This window comes from Crocodylus siamensis, chromosome 2 (genome assembly GCF_052110815.1).
Source record: "Crocodylus siamensis isolate JL-2025a chromosome 2, ASM5211081v1, whole genome shotgun sequence".
Lineage (NCBI taxonomy): Eukaryota > Metazoa > Chordata > Crocodylia > Crocodylidae > Crocodylus > Crocodylus siamensis.
The window spans coordinates 246,613,147-246,632,629 of NC_143396.1; the positions used below are offsets into that span (position 1 = coordinate 246,613,147).

General features: G+C 38.6%; 1 protein-coding gene across 4 annotated transcripts in view; it reads left to right on the forward strand.

Annotated features, from left to right (window-relative positions):
• Positions 1-19,483, forward strand: part of AKAP6 (A-kinase anchoring protein 6) — a 351,442-nt gene that overhangs the window by 271,765 nt on the left and 60,194 nt on the right. For all 4 annotated transcript variants that reach the window (XM_090033572.1, XM_090033569.1, XM_090033570.1 and 1 more), the window contains exons 10-11: positions 3,399-3,545; positions 7,012-7,236. In XM_090033572.1, the coding sequence (XP_089889698.1) occupies positions 3,399-3,545; positions 7,012-7,236 (372 nt within the window). The remainder of the gene's footprint in view (positions 1-3,398; positions 3,546-7,011; positions 7,237-19,483) is intronic.

Sequence of the window (19,483 nt, forward strand, 5' to 3'; positions counted from 1 at the left end):
CCAGTTTCAAAATGGCTTATTCTTCTGGTTTCCATGGTGACAATTAACACTGTTACAAGGCATTGTTCCAGTCGCCATTTGGGCAGAATTTTCGGGTGTGATTTTTCACACAAAAAATGTTTTATATAAAATAAAAAGCAGCTTTAGCATAAGTGTCAAAAAAAAGTGTCTCAATCAAGCCTTCCTAGGTTTCTTAGAATATTTTTTTCTGTCAGAAATGAGGTTTTAACTTCTTTTGTTTGGGAATTCACCTACTCATGGTTTTAAAAAGTAGCCAGAGAATATGAATTTGCCTAAGTTCTTCATGGATACATGTCTTAATGATGCTTTTAGAAGTCTTTTTTGTTTGTTTGACAAAAAAGAGCTCATGTGGAGGGAAGGATAAAGTCACAATTCTTTAACTTGTTTCCATTGGGTAGATTCATTAATACAAAACCAGCCACACATACAACATATATATATACAGCTGATCAAGCTGTAAATACTTTATAATATTCCAGGACATTTTTTTAAAATGTGGTGGGTCAGATGCTGCAGAAAATTAAATATTAGTCATTTATTTGTTGCAGCCATTGTGAGAAATCCTGTGACTTTAACTTTCTTAATCTCATTTTTGGCTATTGAACAGTAATCTATATCATAGCATCCACAGGCTGTCACAATAGAGCAGCCTTTGCTCACTTAATGCTGAGGATAGAATGAATATGAAGATTAAATTATCTTCTCACCACAGGATAAAGTAGTCCTACTAGACTCGGGTTGTGCAGCACAGATAGAGCTGGTAGCTAATTTTGCTATGCAACTGCTTAGAGTGTAGGTGTTTAATGGATTAAAAAATAGCATTAGCAATAGCATCTACTGCTATCAGTCGCTGAGCTGTACCTTCTGTACATTCAGCACTTGCCTTAAATTAAAATAAATATTTCATGTTAATTTTCATAAGTGAAACAATACTGACTTTCAGTTACATACCAATACATTTAACAATTAGCTGAATTCTTTCATCTTTTACTGTTATAGAATAATGCATTTTCTATCAATCATCTTTCATCATGCTGTTTATACAGTAGGGTACATGGTGACAAAGATGGAAAGCTAAACATAAAGTTGAGATTATTTATTTCTTAACATAATAACCTTTTATGACATCTGTCACAGTGACTATTTATACTAGGATATATTGTAGAATTATTTTATGTAGTCCAAATTAAATGATTGCAGCGAATTTTATGTTAACAGGAGTACTGTTGTTATGAAACATATGCAACCTGTTTTGTTTCTTCATTGATCTTACACTGCCCAACGGCGTAATCAAAACCCAGTTCAGACAACAGAAAAAAATCCAGTCCATAACAGGTGAAAAGTGTTAACTAGCCAAGTCTGCACCAGTATCACACAGCTAGAGGACTCCCTTTGTCTATTAATCCACTTGGCAAAAGAAAAGGAGGAACAGGAACTGGATTTCAGTGCCTAGCTGAAATGGACTCTGGATTCCCCTTGATACTACATGTACTTACGGAAATCATTATGCAAATTCTTTTCAGCTATATCATCTTTAAATAGAAATAAGATTACATAAAGCAGATTGTAATCTCCTCTAGTCACCATTTCTAGCTGAAAAGGCAATAATACAGAGCCAAACAGCATACTTGTTGAACATTTTCGTCCAATAAAATGATATTATCTGCTGGGTGATCCAGTTTCTCAGTGCCAAATCTGATTGCCTCCCACACTTTTACAAAGCACATTCTCAGTGTTCCATGTATCAAAAGCCAAGTTCCTTATATATTTAAACAATTCCTTCATTTTTACTATGCATATTCATGTCATTTGGAATACACAGACACCTGATCAGTGTTCATTAATAATTTGAAATGCTTTAAATCACCTCATTTAAAACATTTGCTCTGTGATCCACAAATGACTAATATTTGGTGAAGTTTACATAATACAAATGATGTGCATGTGTTGTGTAAATGAAAGATTAAAATATGAAACTAACAATATGCAAACATATGCATGGAAATGCTGAGGACCTATTAGCTGAAACAGTGATTTCACACCTTCCTTATTTTCTTTAAGCTGTTTCCAATTGTATTTTTGTTTTGTTTTGCTACAGTACATGTTCTTGTATCTGGCAGAAGCACCCATGTTTTAAATATTCTTTATTCTAGTTTAATTTTGTTATACTTAGCTGAGATATTAACATTTTCAGTTAGAACTACTATGATAGTTTTCTTGGCTGAGTTTGAAGCAAAGAAAGCTTAATGTTTAGGATGTAATTCGCTAATAGCTATGCATAATTTATGTAGGTCTTGTAAACACTTTTTTGGGCAAATGTTCTGTATTCTCTACTCTGAAGTAAAAGGTGCAATTTTTGGCAATATACAAAGTCTCATTTCTACAAATGTGCTTTTACAGAAGAGCAAGAAGGAATTAGCTTAATTATATATACAGCATGTGTGCATGTGTGTTAAGTTTTATTTTTTGATTTACTTCACAATCCACTAAGACATCATTAATCACTATAGTAACTGTCATATATATACTTAACTTAGCTCTAAGAGAACATGTGTTTTAAAGAGATTCACTTACCAACATGTCATTTAAATAGCTGTGCACTTTTACAAAAAATATGAGTAATAGCCAGTTGAAATATTTAGAGAGATTTTGAAGTAATTTTGAGAATAGTTTTAACCTTTTTAATCCCAATTTTTCCATCCTATTTCAAAAGTAAATAATCACAGGAAGATAAAGGGCAGTTGTAGACTGAAGAGACATTTGGACTCTGTAGGGATTGTGGCTGTTCTTGCTTGTGCCACCAATTCAGTGTTATTGTAGAAATGCTACAACAGGAGGAAAAAAATCCAGTTTCTAATATTTTATTGTAATAAGATAGGAATGATTTTTTTCTGTGTCCAAAATGTGGTCTTCATATCTGCCTTAACCTCATAGCTCTCAACTTCTTGAGGCACAAAATAAAGAGGTGGGGAGGAGAGTTATGCCAGAATCCTATATGGGATTTTCATTTACTTAGACTCAATAGCAGGCATCAGTATTACTGGTAGACATAACATACATTGAGAAATGGCAGTAACACCTGTATTGAGTGAGACGAAGGTGGACTGTGGTCTAGATGAGGCACTTTTAAAAGATAGTCTATTTTTTGTTCTGTGCAGTCAGAAGGCAACTGTTTTCACCTAAACGCCATCCAGATAAAACACCTGTTCAGTGCACAGCTAAAACCTTTTGAGACATATTCATATGGGTGTTTTAAAATATTAAAAAGTAAGCACTGTGATCATGATGATGATTGAGCATTTGGATATTAAGGTTGAATTTTAATAAAGAAAACCCTTTATGGTAGCTAATGTTGTCTTTTCTTCTTCTCATTTTAGAGATACAATGTAGAAATGTCAATCAGACACCCAAAAAAGATGGAACTGCTTAGTAAGGTTGAAGCTTTGAAGAAAAGTGGTGTTTTACTACCAAATGATCTCCTTGAAAAAGTGGATTCAATTAATGAAAAATGGGAACTGCTTGGGGTATTTGCATTTTTATTACTGTTTGTGGGTTATGTGTATGTACATTTTTGTGTGTTGAAGTGCGCTGTCTGTCTGATTTCTAATTTGAGGCACAAATATCTCTCTCTTTCAGTTCAGTACATACATTTCAAACAAGCTACTCATGCTATTATAAAAAAAAGCCCAAGGTATTTTCCTCTTTTGTTGATTTTTTTTTTATTCCATACTTGTCTCCTGTCTGACTCTAATAATTTTAGTTTTTTAATACATAAAAATGTAAGTAAAATATGCCATGTATTATGGGTATGCACCAAGTCAACTATAATACAGTATATCTGATATACACTGACTGTCATGCCTGAGTGAATGTTAATAGAATTTATTCTGAAGGTACATGTTAGAGACATCTACTGTTTAACTATTTACTATACCCTTAAGATGAAAAGTGGGGTTGTCACTACATATTTTAGGTCAAATTGATGGCTCAAAAACAAATATGTAAATTTGGTACAAATCTGAATACCTGAATCTAAGAATGCAGTCAGGATACATTTCATGCCACTGTATTCAGCTCCCTTTTTACGAAAGCCAAAAAAAGTTTCATGCAATTCATTTCACGCTATGATGGGCTGGGTCTCAGCCAAAGAGTGAGATACAAGAATCTGGCAAAAAAGCAATATAGTGATTCTGTTACCCAGAGACCAGTGATGGCACCGTGCAGGAGACATTATTGTCCTATTGTTATAAGACAGCTGAGAGAAAGAGAGAGAGGTTAAGCTATATATTTTTTCATCCACTTCTCTCCTTAATTGCCTTCACTTCAAATCAAGGGTAAGATAAATTTATAAATTACTTTATTAATTATAGATGCATAGTATTAGAAATATAGTTAAAATAATTTTGCATGCTATTATTTACCTTTTAACACCTTTACCTTTAACACATTGCAAATAATACAACAACCTGTCAGGAACAGTTTAGATATACCGACTTTTGTCATATAAACTTATGTAGTGATACAATAGACAGTTTCAATAGAGTTATTTTCTTATTAGTCATCACTCTTCTTAAAACTTGATTCTATAAGTGTACAATTCTCAGACAATGTTAAAAGTTTGTCCTATCCACTAGTTGGTTCATTACTTAGGAGTAATGCACCACATCCCTAAATCTGTTTTCAAAATGTTTGAACAGCAATAATGTAAATATTAAAAGCCTGTGTGCTTTTCCCTGAATTCTAGCAACCAACTAGTATTTAGTGTTTTAAATAATTCTAGTTATAAATACTGGACTGCATTTAATCAGTTTAATTTAAGCACAGTGCCACTGTTTATACTTGATAGGCTTTAAAGTCAATGTGATAAGCAGTTAATCAATATTTCTTCCTAAAAATTAGTTTTACAAATGTAAATGTAGAACAACTCTGACTTTTTTTAAATGATTTTAACCGTGCTCCATCTTTCAGCATATTAAAATCAAAATATGGCTTTAGCTTCATTTTTAGTATTAATTTAAGGAATTACAAGGAAAAAATAAAAAATTACAGTTTTCCTGATAAATGCAATTGCATATATAATAAGCAGAGTTTGATAGAGTTTTGTTTAATTTAATAAAAACCTCTGCAGAAACTAACAACACTAGGCATACTGTTTTAATTGGCATGATTACATTTTAATTGGCATGAAAAAAATTAAAGACAAGGATTTTAACTTCTAACAATGGTAAAATAGAGGGATATGGTTTTTAATATTACTTTCATCTAAGGTGAACAGTGTGGAATGGAAATACATTAGAATGAAATGTCAGTGGTGCGTACAGTTTAATCTGTGAAATTTTGTCCCCTGTGCTGAATATTACTCTGTCTCAATTGCATATTAAACAACCCTATCAAGGCAGGCATTGGCATCTGCTGTGCTGACACAAATTGTGAATTAAATGAAATTGATGTCCTCTGTCGTATATTTATGAAGACGGACCATTCTCTGAAGTATTCTGTTTATGAAGAATTTATGATTGCAAACTGTTCCAGAACAAAAAAGTGGCAATAAATTCTTTTTTGTGACCCTACCCTCCAAGGGCATTGATTTCACCTCCTGCTGCTACTTTTGTTACAGCATAAAAACAATAGCTAACTCTGGATTCCACTGAGGGTCTTCAAATTATCAATATTTGCACCATGAAAATAGAAGGGAGTTGCCAAAAAGCGTGTCTTTCAGTTATGATCTCCTAAAACACTATTTACACAATGCTACACAGTAGATTAATGTCTGTTGATCTCATTTTATTTGTGTTTTAAAGCTATTTTTGGATGCTTAATTCATCATTATAAATCATGTCCCATTGACTTTCTATACTGCATATTATCAATAGGCAGGCATGCTTGGTCATTTAAAACTGTATCTTCATGTTACAACTGATAATCGCTAATTATCAGTTTTACAATGTATTGGATATGACTGTCAGTATATATTCAAAATTCTGCAATCCAGATCTAGTGCTCGTAAGTGTCCCGCTGACACCCTCTTATAGGTCAGATAAAGCACAGCCTAACATAGTAGAAGGTATGTAATACCATACCACCCCCATGATACTGGGGAATTGCCTTTCAAAATAATGAAAGGGAAGTTAAGTCTCCATGTACAAGCTATCCTTGGCCTCTTCAGAATATTATTTATGTTTGGAATGCTCACTACTGAAAAGTATTATGCACTAGTTCTTTTTCTAAGAAACTTTTTCTTGAGAAGCTATACTCAAGTCAATTTCAGTGACCAGAAGTGAATATTTCTTTCTGGCCAACATCTGGCATAGAAACTTTGGTGCTTAAAGGCAGGCACTCACGACTATATTTAGTTACCTACTTTTTTTGGCCTGATAGTCATATAATCTGAGCACGCTCTATTTCTATCTGAGGGGAAAAATGTGTTTTTCACCTTTTAAAATAAAGGCAACCTGTTTTAGTGTCCAGATGTTGAGGTATGTACTGAACTTTAGGCATCCATATTTCAAAGCTTTGTCCTAAGACTTCATAGTTAAAAAATATGTACAGTTGTCATCCTTCACATTACTTGTGAGTGTGTCTTACAGTAGGTAAAGTCACAGCAATAATTCTTATCCATGCTCTATCCAGAGTACAACAAATACTGAGTAAAGCTATTTAGTTGTGTAGAGAAACTGACAGCTAGTCCATGGTAAACACTTTACAAAGTTAACCATATGAGATTTTTTTGTTTACATGTCCAAAAATATTCTTAATAAAACAGAAATTATCTTGAAGGATCTGATCTTGCTCCACCTAAAGTCAATGAGAGTTTTGCCATTAACTTCAATAAGAACAAAATAAATTAGAAAAGAATGAAACTGCGAGATAATGGTACTAACAAGAAAATGATAGTGCTGGTCATCTAACAGATGGTTCTTGTTGCTCACTAACCTGTGAGATGTTTTGGTACATAAGACTAATCTATGGTTTCTTTATCTAATGCATTAGAAAACCCTAGGAGAGAAGATCCAAGACACAATGGTAGGGCACAGTGGGTTAGGTCCACGTGACCTGCTCTCGCCTGAAAGCGGCAGCCTGGTAAGGCAGCTGGAGGTCAGGATCAAAGAGCTGAAAGGGTGGCTGAGAGATACAGAGCTTTTCATCTTCAATTCCTGTCTGAGACAAGAAAACGAAGGAACAATGAATGCTGAGAAACAACTGCAATATTTTAAGGTAAAAAAAAATCATAGTTTTGATAGAGAAGTCTCTCCTTACAATATGATAAAAGATTTAACTGGTGCATGTGATGATATAGGAAATGTGTGCACAATTTTATATGCATATGTGCATCTGCATTTATATACAATATATTTATTCCTTTAATATAGAATTGAAGGCTTGTAATAAAGTCATTTTTTTCAAACTACAACATGCTCACACCACAACTGGCAAAGCAATTTAAGCTTTTCATTTTACTTTGCTATAAACTGAGTCCCCCTATAAAAGGTTTCCCTGTGTCTTACACTTTCTGTATTATTTGCTTTATCTTGTATGTTGTATAACACCTAGTTCAACAGACACAGCACTTGATTTTTCACTCACTGAAAAGTCAGCAGCTTAATATACCTGAGAAAAGCTTGATACACCTGAGAAATGAATCAATCTTATTGACTATAGATTGGTAAACAGAATTGCACCTTGAGATGGATCACAACCTAGATCTTGTCTCATGCCTGAGACTACTGACTATGGGGTCCAATTCATTCTTTTCTCCTAGTCATACCATAACCTCTTTAAATTAGAGGTCAGGGCCCATCTTTGCCATTTTCACTGTGGAGACCCTATTTTATTCTACTGTTTGAGGACAGTGGGACAGTTGGGGAAGGAGTAATGTTACATTATGGAAGCTCTGACTAGCTAGCAATAGCATAGCTCCTAAGCACCAATGCTTAGTGAATCTTAACTGGTCATTTGGAACATAATATTTGATGAAATAAAGAAGTTTTACATCATTGGAGAGCTACAAGAAAATAAGTTTTTCTCTTCCACCATAGCATTGGTGAAGTCCTGATTAGCAGCCTTTTTTGCAAGGTAGACTGCAGACTGAGGCCATGTACAGACATTCAGTTTTCCTGGGAGAGTTGCTGGGAGAATTTTTCCTGTGAGAGCGAACATACGTACAGAGAATCCATATCACAGTCTTCCAGCATCCCAGGGTGCTTTGCTTCTACCTCCCTTGCATGAGAGTCTCAGGTTGGACTCTTCTGCTCCAGCCAAGCAGGAAGTTGAACATGGCCCCTTCACCATCCCCACATTGTGTTGCAGGGAGACATAGCCTGCAAGGCAGTCTGGGTCAGCCAATCAGGGTTCCCCTGTGCACTGCTGCTATCTGTCACCAGGCAGATTAATTGAGCTTGCAGAGCATGCTGAGATGTGTGTACAAGGGCCCTCTGGCTGTGCAGCATCAGCACTGCAAGCTCTCTGCTCCTCAGAGACTCAGCATTTGAATGTCTGTTCAGACACCTCTAGGTAAGTTTTTCTCCCAGGAGAACAGACCCAGGAGAGTTCTTCCAGGTCATTTGAATGTATTTATTTCATCCTGAGTCTCCTTTTCAAGAAGAAGATAGTGAACAGATTTAAAATAAATTACCACTAGATCCATGTTCAAGAAATTATTTAAGTTTTAACTACTTAAATTGACAGTCTCACCAATTGATGGTTATATCTTGAACTTCCCTCTTTCCAGAAAGATTATGAAGAAGGTTGTAAAAATGTAGTCATGGCATTTCAGCTGCAATTCTGAGTATTTCCAGGATCCCTTCAAGTGAAAGGTAGACTTGGGCAAGGAACTCTACTTGTTCTATCAGCTGGCACTGATGCTAACGAGTATGAAGTATTGATGACTGTCTGCAGACCCTTGCAGTAATACATCATGTGACAATATGAAAGGATGGGTGGCTTTTTACTGTTGAAAATTCAGCCATTTACTTCAATGGCTTATATATTCATGGGCCTAACTTCAAAACCACTTTTTTTCTTTTTCTTAAATTTTGAGCATATATATGTAGCTAGATAGAAATCTAGAACTTTGTGTATGGCCAAGATTTATATATCTGTATCTATATCTGTGTAGATATACACACATACAAATCCCAGCACAGTGTCCCGTATATCTGGAATACATGCAACTTTTTTCAAAATGAAATAAAACTTTTATTAAAAATATATATTAAAGGATTCTGCAAGTAGCTTTAATAGAATTAAATAGTGAAGCTCCATCCACTATGATATAAGCAGAGCAACTCTTTGCAAAGTTGATTATCTACTGGGTATATTACATAAAATGTATATTAATTATTTTCAAAATGATAGCCGTTAGAGTATAAAATTATTATATATCAAATATTGAAGAGTACATCACTTTGTCATATGTATTAAAACCATCTTTCATTAAAACTAAGATCTACTAAAGTTAGTTTTCCATTTTCCACTAATCTCCCAAGGAAGCGTGTGAAAGAAAAAATGGATATAATTAACAATATAGCAATGTACAATATATATTTGAGAGAGAATATTTTGAACATTTTCAAAACTATTAGTTATGCTACTCATAGGAGAACCTGCTGGGGAGTTAAACTTATTTTTCTTTAGCTCAAGAGTTTAATTTAAGTAAAACATTGTTTCTTAATGAAAATTTACTATACTATGCCCATATTATAACTAGTGTAACCAAAGAAATGCTTCATTTAATAAAATAAACCCAGGAATGCCACTTATTTTTTATCATACTACATTTTTTATTTATGCTGTAGGAAAGCCATTATTTCATTTTGCTGGAGTTCTCTAGCCCTTTCTGATGTGAAGAAAGGGCTGAATACCATAGTTGAAACATGGTGGGAAAACAAGATGATAATGTCATGTTATAGGAGGATGCTTTATTCACTAGTAGGCAATTATTTTGACGTGTTATAAAAAATATTTTGATTCTATATTAAGGTGGATAATTTTTTACTAAAAATGTATTGTTGTACAAATTTCTTTCAAATACCTGTTTTCAGTAACAACACCTAGCATTTCCATAGCGGCATCTAACCACAGATCTGTGCATATTATACAAACTTTTGTCAACTAAGCCTCACTTAGGATATACTTAAAATAAGTATTGCTATAGATTCATAGACTTGGAAAGGACCCCAGTGGGCCATCTAGTCAGACTCCCTGCCCTGGCAGGCAAGAAAAGAGTCACCAACTCTGAGGTCATGTGCAGGGACCGGGACTTCCCTGCTGTGATGCAAGACGGACTCCAGGGGAATGCCTCCAGACCTCAGGTTGGGGAGGACCGGGTTAGAGAGTTTCTGGAGGGGCTGGACATGTTCAAGTCAGCGGGTCCAGATGCTCTCCACCCCAGGGTGTTGAGGGAGCTAGCTGGGGTTATTGCAGGGCCCTTGGCACGGCTTTACGAGCGCTCATGGTGCTCGGGCCAGGTGCCAGATGATTGGAAGATAGCTAACGTGGTCCCCATCTTCAAAAAAGGGAAGAGAGAGGACCTGGGCAACTATAGGCCTGTCAGTCTTACCTCAATCCTAGAGAAATTCTTTGAGAAGATCCTCAAGGAGCACATCTGTGATGGGCTGGCTTCAGGGATGATGCACAAGGGCAACCAGCACAGTTTCATTAGGGGCAGCTCATGTCAGACCAACCTGATCGCCTTTTATGATCAGGTCCCAAAGGCAATGGATGCAGGTGTCGCCATGGACGTAGTCTTTCTAGACTTCAGCAAGGCCTTTGACACCGTCTCCCACCCCATCCTCATTAAAAAGCTAGGCGACTGTGGCATTGATGCCTACACAGTTAGACGGATTGCAGATTGGCTCAAGGGTCGTATTCAGAGGGTGGTAGTGGATGGGTCATATTCAACCTGGGGGGAAGTGGGCAGCGGAGTAGGCTCAGTCCTTCAGCCTACACTGTTCAATTTCTTCATCAGCAATTTGGACGACGGGGTGAAATGCAACCTGTTTAAATTCGTGGATGATACCAAAACTTGGGGTGAGGTGAGCACGCTAGTAGGGAGGGAAAGATTGCAGCAAGATCTGGATAGGTTACAGGAGTGGGCTGACATAAACAGGATGCGTTTCAATACTGACAAGTGCAGGGTGCTGCACTTGGGCAGCAGTAACCAGCAGCACACTTATAGAATGGGAAACTCCCTTCTTGAGAGCATGGAGGCAGAAAGGGATCTTGGAGTCATTATTGACTCCAAGATGAACATGGGCGGACAATGCGAGGTCACGGTTGACAGGGCTAACCGGACCTTGTCATGCATCCACCAGGTGCATCTCAAGTAGAGCCAAAGAGGTGATCCTCCCCCTCTATGCGATGCTGGTCAGGCCACAGCTGGAGTACTGCGTCCAGTTCTGTGTGCCGCACTTCAGGAGGGGTGTGGACAACATTGAAAGGGTCCAGAGGAGGGCCACCCGCATGATCCGGGGACAACAGGGCAGACCCTACAATGAAAGACTGCGGGACTGAAACCTGTTCAGCCTTCACAAGAGAAGGCTGAGGGGGGCTTGGTGACTGTCTATAAACTCACTAGGGGGGACCAGAAGGGTTTAGGGGAGACACTGTTTCCCCTAGCACCCCCTGGCATGACAAGGAATAATGGACACAAATTATTGGAGAGTAGGTTTAGATTAGACATCCACAAGAACTACTTCACAGTTAGGGCAGCTAGGAGCTGGAACCAACTTCCAAGGGAAGTGGTGCTGGCTCCTACCCTGGGGGTCTTTAGGAAGAGGCTTGATGCCTACCTGGCTGGACTCATTTGAGTCCAGTTTTTCTCCCGCCCAGGCGGGGGGTCAGATTTGAAGATCTGCAAGGTCCCTTCCAACCCTACTTCTATGATTCTATGATTCTATGATCCCAGCCAGGTGCCTATCCAGACTCTTCTTGAAGAACCCCAAGGATGGGGTGAACACCACCTCCCTTAGCAGCCCATTCCAGATTCTGGCAACCCTGACTGTGAAGAACTTTTTCCTAATGTCCAGCCTAAACCTTCTCTCTAGTAGCTTATGGCCATTGTTCCTTGTCGTTCCGGGGGTGCCCTGGTGATCAGATCATTGCCTACTTCATGTTGCTCTCCCTTATGAATTTGTACGCTGCCACAAGGTCCCCTCTCAGCCTTCTCTTGGAGAGGCTGAAGAGGTTAAGGTCCCTTAGCCTTTCCTCATAGGGCCTTCCCTGCGGGCCTCCAATCAGACGAATGGCTCTTCTGTGGACCTTCTCCAGGTTGTCCACATCCCACTTGAACTGCAACATCCAGAACTGGACACAGTATTCCAGCTGCGGCCTGACTGGTGCTGCATAGAAAGGGAGAATCACATGACAAGGTGCGATTGGTTCTACCAACTGCTTCATCATATTGGTGACTCATGTTCACCCTGCAGTCAACAGTGACTCCAAGATCCTTTTCTGCCTCAGTGGAGCTGAGAAGGTCACTCCCAAGCCTGTAGGTATGATGGTAGTTCTTTCTCCCTAGATGTGGCACCTTCCACTTGTCCTTATTGAATTGCAGCCTGTTGCTCTCTGCCCACTTCCCCAACCTGTCTAGGTCGGACTGGATCTGGTTCCTCCTCTCTAGGGTGTTAGCTGCACCCCATCATTTTGTGTCATCTGCAAATTTGGACAGGATATTTGGATATAATTTGGATATAATTTGGATATCTCCTTATGGAAATGGGGAATTGTAATGCAAAGTAATTAGTGACTTCTCCAAGCTCTTGAAGGACATTTACTGCAGGTTTGGCCGTAGAATTCAGCTATTTTGAGTCCCCATCTTTTACCTTAACCACAAAAGCATCCTTCCGCTCCCTAGACTTCCTCTCAATCTAGTCCTTAAGTGGTGAAGACAGAGTGTTTCTTTGTGTTGCTACATGATTATATTTAAATTTCAGTAAGTGCTGGATGTCATTGTTTCATTTTTTCCCATTATTATTAGCGCAAATGCTTGTTACTCACATTAGCCATGCTATATAAAATTATGTTATACATTTTCCATACGAACAACCACAACATAACCTCCACAAAAGCACTATTATGACTAGCTCTGTGTTCTGTAGTCCATGCTCTGTGTAAAGTCTGCAAATCCAGAGAACTGCTTACTCAGTCCATCAGCTTGCAGTCCTTGCAGGCGTTATAAGCATTTTTCACATTCAACACCCAAATGAAACACATTCAGCCTTTAGTTATCATTGGGCATTCTGTAGTGACATTAAGTGAACTTTCAGACACAGCTTTGCCTGAACTGCCAGGGAAGGAGGGTTGTACTGACATGAAACTTCCATATAATGAAGCGGGAAACAGGTTTTCTTGAATAAGACTTAAGGACTTACTTTTCTAGTATTGCCCAAGCATACAAATATCATGAATCAAGTGTCAAAAATTCTTAAGAGAATGTGTTTAAAATCTTAAGACTATTTCAGGCATTGGCAACCTTTACAGACAGCTAGCTGATTCTTATAACCCTGTTGCTGTCACAAATTGCTGATGACCCTGCAGTATTCACTACACAGGGCTGCAAATTCACATGATCAGAGACTATGCACGGGGGCAAATTCTGTGGCAATGGTAAGTGAAGAAAGAGAGCAGGGAGGGGAGGAGGAAGGCAGAACAGGGAACAGGAATGCTCCAGTGTTCCTGCCACTGCATCCCACTGATCCCCCCTCAGCTACTGCTTATCTTATGTAGGTCAACAACCTACAGCCCATGGGCCATAAGTTGCTGACCTCTGGATCCTGGCTCATCCAATCCTCTTAGTTAAAATATCAGAGCATATTGTCAGAGAAGTTTGTCTGATGCTTTTACATGCACACACAGAGGCACAAATGGTGGTATTCTTTTTATTCCTTCTCTGGATTTTTAGCCTTTAGAATTTATATTTGTGAACTCTTCTCTACAACTATGAGGGACAAACTCATATTTCAATGAAATCTGAGATTCTCAAGTAAATATATAACTCTTAGGGGGTGGAACTTTAAAAAAACAGACTAAACATTGTGAGACTCAGTTAGAAAAATGTATTTCCTAACCTAATGATACATAATAATTGTGTGGGTCAGGAAAGACCTGGAGCAAAAAGAAATAGGGAGCAAGAACAGGATGTTTCAGTGTTTTAGTACATTTTATATGAGTTCCAAGCAGAGATATGTGAGAATTATTGGCTGATTAATGGAGGCTATCTCCCATATACCTTTGCATTTGCATGTCTGGTACTTGAAAGAAACCCATTAACTAAAACGCACTGCTTTTTTCTTACAAAATAACACCCAAAAAGAGGAGGAAGGCACCTAATTACTTAGTCATACATTTTCTGTATTTCATAACAAAACTCATTACTCTAAAGGCTCAATTCAGAGCAATGATCCTTCATGAGCCAAAAAAGGTAGTGAAAATGGTCTTGGCTCACAGCCAAATCTATTCAAGGGCAAACTTGGACTTGCTAGGGTTCCTCTATCTCAAAATCCACTCAAGCAGTATTCAGTAATATGCTATTGCTCATTGCCTGTCAGCCTCAGAAAGGTCCTCCAGTCCTCTCAGTTGAAATATCAGAGCATATTGTTTGAGAAACTTTTCTGATGTCATATTCATTGGTGTCAGTAATGCCACCAACATTTTTCAGATGTTTTGAATTTTATTTTTGATAAACCAGTAAATAACGCATTTTTTTCAACATTAGCTTTGCAAATCTCTATTTGGGAACCTACAAATAAGCAGCCTGATTTTTAAGGGAACTCTTAAGTTTCCATTAACTTTAGTGGCCTTGATGGATGTTCAGCATTTTTGGAAAAAATGGCAACCAAAATATATGTGAACATTCCCACTAAGTGTCCCCAGCAGTACATGACACGTTGTATGCTCCAGAACATAGAGCTTCTGCCTATCTGCATACAAGCTTTTCCTATACAGGTACTGAACTTCCAGCTGCCAAAAACATTTGTAATTCTGAATATCGATTTGACTGATAATTAAATTGGTGGCTAAGCATATCAGATGATGCATCATAAATATTTCTTCATTTATTGCTCACAGTTACCTCTACTTCCTAGGCCTAAAACAACTAAACTTTTCTGTTGAAGCAACATAGATGGCAATAGGTATCTAACCATCAGTTTGTTAATGACTTAGCATAATACTCTTCCTTGTAACTAACTGAAAGCTTTGCATAATAGTCAATATTGCAAATCTTAAAAACAGTTCAATTAAATGTCCATCTGATAAGGTTCAAAGTAAGTTGGATGCAGCATAATATTATAGTCCCATCCAAACTATTACTTAAAAGGAAAAAGCAAACAACATGGATTTTAAAAAGTAAATGACCTGAGCCTTGAGGCACAGACAAACAGTTGAGATCCACTGTGTTAAATACAAATTTTAACTTTGACTGCAACTTGGAAGCCAGTGCAGACATTTTGGGACTGGAAAAATGGGTTAACTCTTCCTACAGGTGCAGGTGATTTTTGTCACTAGATTCTGGACTTAGTACTATTTTTGTAATGATGCTTTTCACAGAGCTGCTAACAAAGAATTACAGAAATTCAATGTGAATGTAACAGAAGCATGCAAAATAGTTTTCAAGTCAACAGAAGTCAGGCAGGATTTAATCCTTTTTATATGTCCAAGATGATAAAGAGAAAAAAAACCCTTTGTAATAATTTAAATATGTTTATCAAAAAAGAGCTGTGAATCCAGAGTTCCAGATCTTTTCACAGATAAAGAAACTTTTACCTAAGTTTTATTGGGATTTAAATATAACTAACTAAATGACTTTCAGTATTGAACAGTATAGAAAAGGACTGCTTCAAAACACAGATGTATCTGAATGTCATTTACAAAGAGCTGAGGAACTTGAAGTGAATCTTCTTGATATCCCATCCAACATCATTTATATATCATTTATATATCACAATATAATGAGACAGATGCTGAATGAGTTTTGCCCAGAATATGGGATTCTGGCATTGCCATTGGGAAGCAAAGATTTTTATTTTTTTTTTTTTACATCTCTGAGTTACAGTTCAACCCTCTACTTATTGCTGCCCAAGAAAGCTCAGGTTGTGATATTCCCATTTAAAGTCAGAGTACTATGGGTGCCTATACAAGTGCAGGCAGGCTGCTCCAATGTGCTGTAATTACAGTGCATTGGAGCAAACTCAATTAATTTCCAGACTCACTTAATTGAGTCTTCTGGAGTAGGATAATAATTGTGCTCCAGCAGACTCCAGTGTCATGTGTATCAGTGTCCCCATGCTGAAAAATGGTGGTGGGGGCACTATAACAAAAGCTCATTCAAAGAGCTTTATTTAAAGCACCCTGCCACCATTTTTCAGCATGGGGACACTGATACATGACACTGATGCACATGACCCTCTGAGCTCTTTAATTAGTGCAGCTCTGAGAGCTGCACTAATTAAAGTGCCCATCGCCCTCCTCCTCCCCCCCACTCCTGAAGCACATATATAAATCCACTATGATTTCAAATTCAAATTTAAAATGAAATAGCCTGTCTGAGATTGTAGCCTTGTTCCCATTACATTTTTCCTGTAGATTGTGCACTGTGAATTTTCTGGCTTCACTTCCCTTTTTGCCAATCTTGCTCTTTTTAGACACAGCTTTGCTCCCTATTGCCTTCTACTCTATGGTTCCTTTATACTGGCCAAAACCTTGGGAGGCAGCAGATCCTGCTGCCAAACTAAATAACTCCAAACTACCCACCTTGCATGCATTGTTTGAGGTCACATGCAGCCAGACACATTTGGTAAGCCCTGAGGCTTTTTTAAGAGGTCCAAAAGGAAGAACCAAGGGAGACATATTTGCCTTTCACCCTAAGTCCTGCACCTGGCAGGGCTCAGGTACAAAGTGAATAAACCCCTGAATATGTTTGAGTTTTTTTCTTTTTTTAATTCCCTTTTTATTATCTGTACTGTTGTAGGAATGCACAGTCACCCACGCTGTAGTGATAACCCAAGGGGATCCCTCTGCAAAAATGGAGGCAGGATAAGCTAGCAGAGCATTATCAAAATCTGAGGGACTAAAAAATGCTGTGTAGACACCAATAACCAAACTCCGTACAGTTGCTCCCCCTCACCTCCAACTAGATACAGACCTATTTCACACCCTATGAAGCGGTCTAGGTACATCCCACTGTTAGTCCCTTACACATCCAACAATATGGCTGATAGAAACAGCTGGCCCTACAATGGATCAGGAAGAGGAAATAGAGCTGAGACTCATCAGCTCCTCCCTTCCTCTTAAGCACAACTGTTCTGTATTTGAGCATCATATAGTAAAGTTGAGTGTATATGCTGTTTCCCCCTGTCAAATTTAGTAATACAAAGAACTGCCTGGTTGGAGAGAAACTGCCCCAGGATCCTGTAATGTAACCCTGGAATTAATATTGTGAAATGGCACAGATAGTGCTAATGACTCATAGCTCTTCTTCCAGCTTTCCTCACCATGGAAACCTGGAGATTGGTAGCAACTGTTTTTTCCCTTCCCCATGAAACAGGCCAGATGATCTCTTAGATCCAAGACAGAAATTCAATAAACTGATTTAATCTAGATCAGTTAAGTCTGATACTACATCCATCCAGGTTTATCTTAAACCAGTTTCAGCCATTTTGAAAGTGCTTTATATGCCTTGAACTTCTACTGTGTTACAGATCTGAACTACTTTCCAATTACTTATACAGGTTTGTATGTCATTTCTGCATCTAGCCTTAGAGGACACAAATGAAGAGGGATAATGTTGATGGCCATGATTAGCTTTTCATCTTCTGAGAGAGCCCTATGCTTGTTCTTGTCCTCACCACCCTCACTACTCTGGGTGTTTTTGAAGATGGGCCTGTTTTGTGTCTTCTCATTCTCCCATCTGCTTATCCAGAGGTCTTATATCTCTGGAAAATGCTGTTTCTCTCTGCCTTATCTCTGCAGTTGAATGAAGATTCCTTACTGGAAAATGAAGAGATCACCTCTTCTAATGCCATCAGCAATGCAGGAAATTTTCATAGAATCATAGAAAATTTAAGTTGGAAAGGACCTCAGGAGGTCATCTAGTCCAACCCCCTGCTGAAAGCAGAACCAGACCCAATTATCTCATCCCATCCAAGCCTTCATCTACCGAGGTCTTAAAACCCCCCAACAATGGACATTCCACAACCTCTCTGGATAACCTGTTCCAGTGCTTTACTATCCTCCTTGTGAGAGAGTTTTTCCCAATATCTAATCCAAACCTCCCTTGCTGCAGCGTGAGAGAACAAGAAGCAATGTTTGCATCTGCCACTACTGAGAACAATCCAGCTGCATCTTCTTTGTAAACAGCATTCAGGTAGTTGAAGGCTGGTATTCAATCCCCTCTCAGTAGTCTTTTCTCATAAATCATGTACCCCCTTAGCCTCTCCTCGTAAGTCATGTGCCCCAGTCACCTAACCATTTTCATTGCCCTCCCCTGGACTTCCAAATTTCCAAATCTCTGTAGTGGTGGGCCCAAACCTGGACACAGTACTCCAGGTGTGGCCTCACCACTTCCAATTAGAAGGGAATAATCCCTTTCTTTGATCTGCTGGCAACACTCCAACTAATGTATGCTGTTAGTCTTCTTGGCAACAAGGGCACACCGTTGGCTCATGTTCAGCTTCTTGTCTGTTGTAATCCCCAGATCCACTGTAACTCCTGTACTGCAGAGTTGCTGCTTTACTGCACAGTCCTAAGCCTGTACTGGTGCATAGGATTATCTACCCTAAGTGCAGGACTTTGCACTTCTCCTTATTGAACCTCACAAGATTTCTGTTGGTCCAATCCTCCTGTTTGTCTTGGTCTCTCTACCTCCTAGCTCTACCCTCCACCCTATCTACTGCTCTCTCCAGCTTGGTGTCATGTGCAACATTTCTGAGGGTGCACTCCATCCCACCTTCAGGTTTTTGATGAAGATATTGAACAAAACCAGCCCCAAGACCAAACCCTGGGGCACTCCACTGGGTAATGGCTGCCAGCTAGACATTGAGCCATTGATTACTACTTGTGACAGGATTTGGGCCACAGTGGTGGCCATATCTCTTTCCTGGCTCTTACTCTAATGTAGCCCTCCCTTGATTGGTCACCCAACGTGCCTTGTTCTGATAAAATATTGAATAAGGGAGGCTGACCATGGGCTTTAGGATGAGCCATCATCCATTTGAGGCACCCCAAACCTCTGCCAGACCCCAATAGTCTTGATTCAGTTCTTACACTCAGTGGGCCCTCTCAGCCTGTCTGTGCCCCTGCAGCTTAAGGGACACATCTGTGTCCCTCCAGGGTACCCGTAACCTTAAGGGATCATTGTGTGACTCCATTCTCCCCTATGCCATGCCCCTTGCCTCCGTGTTATTGTATCATCATTCACACTGTAGAGCTCTTGGCCTCATCAGCCTCCTTCCCCTGTGCTCTCACT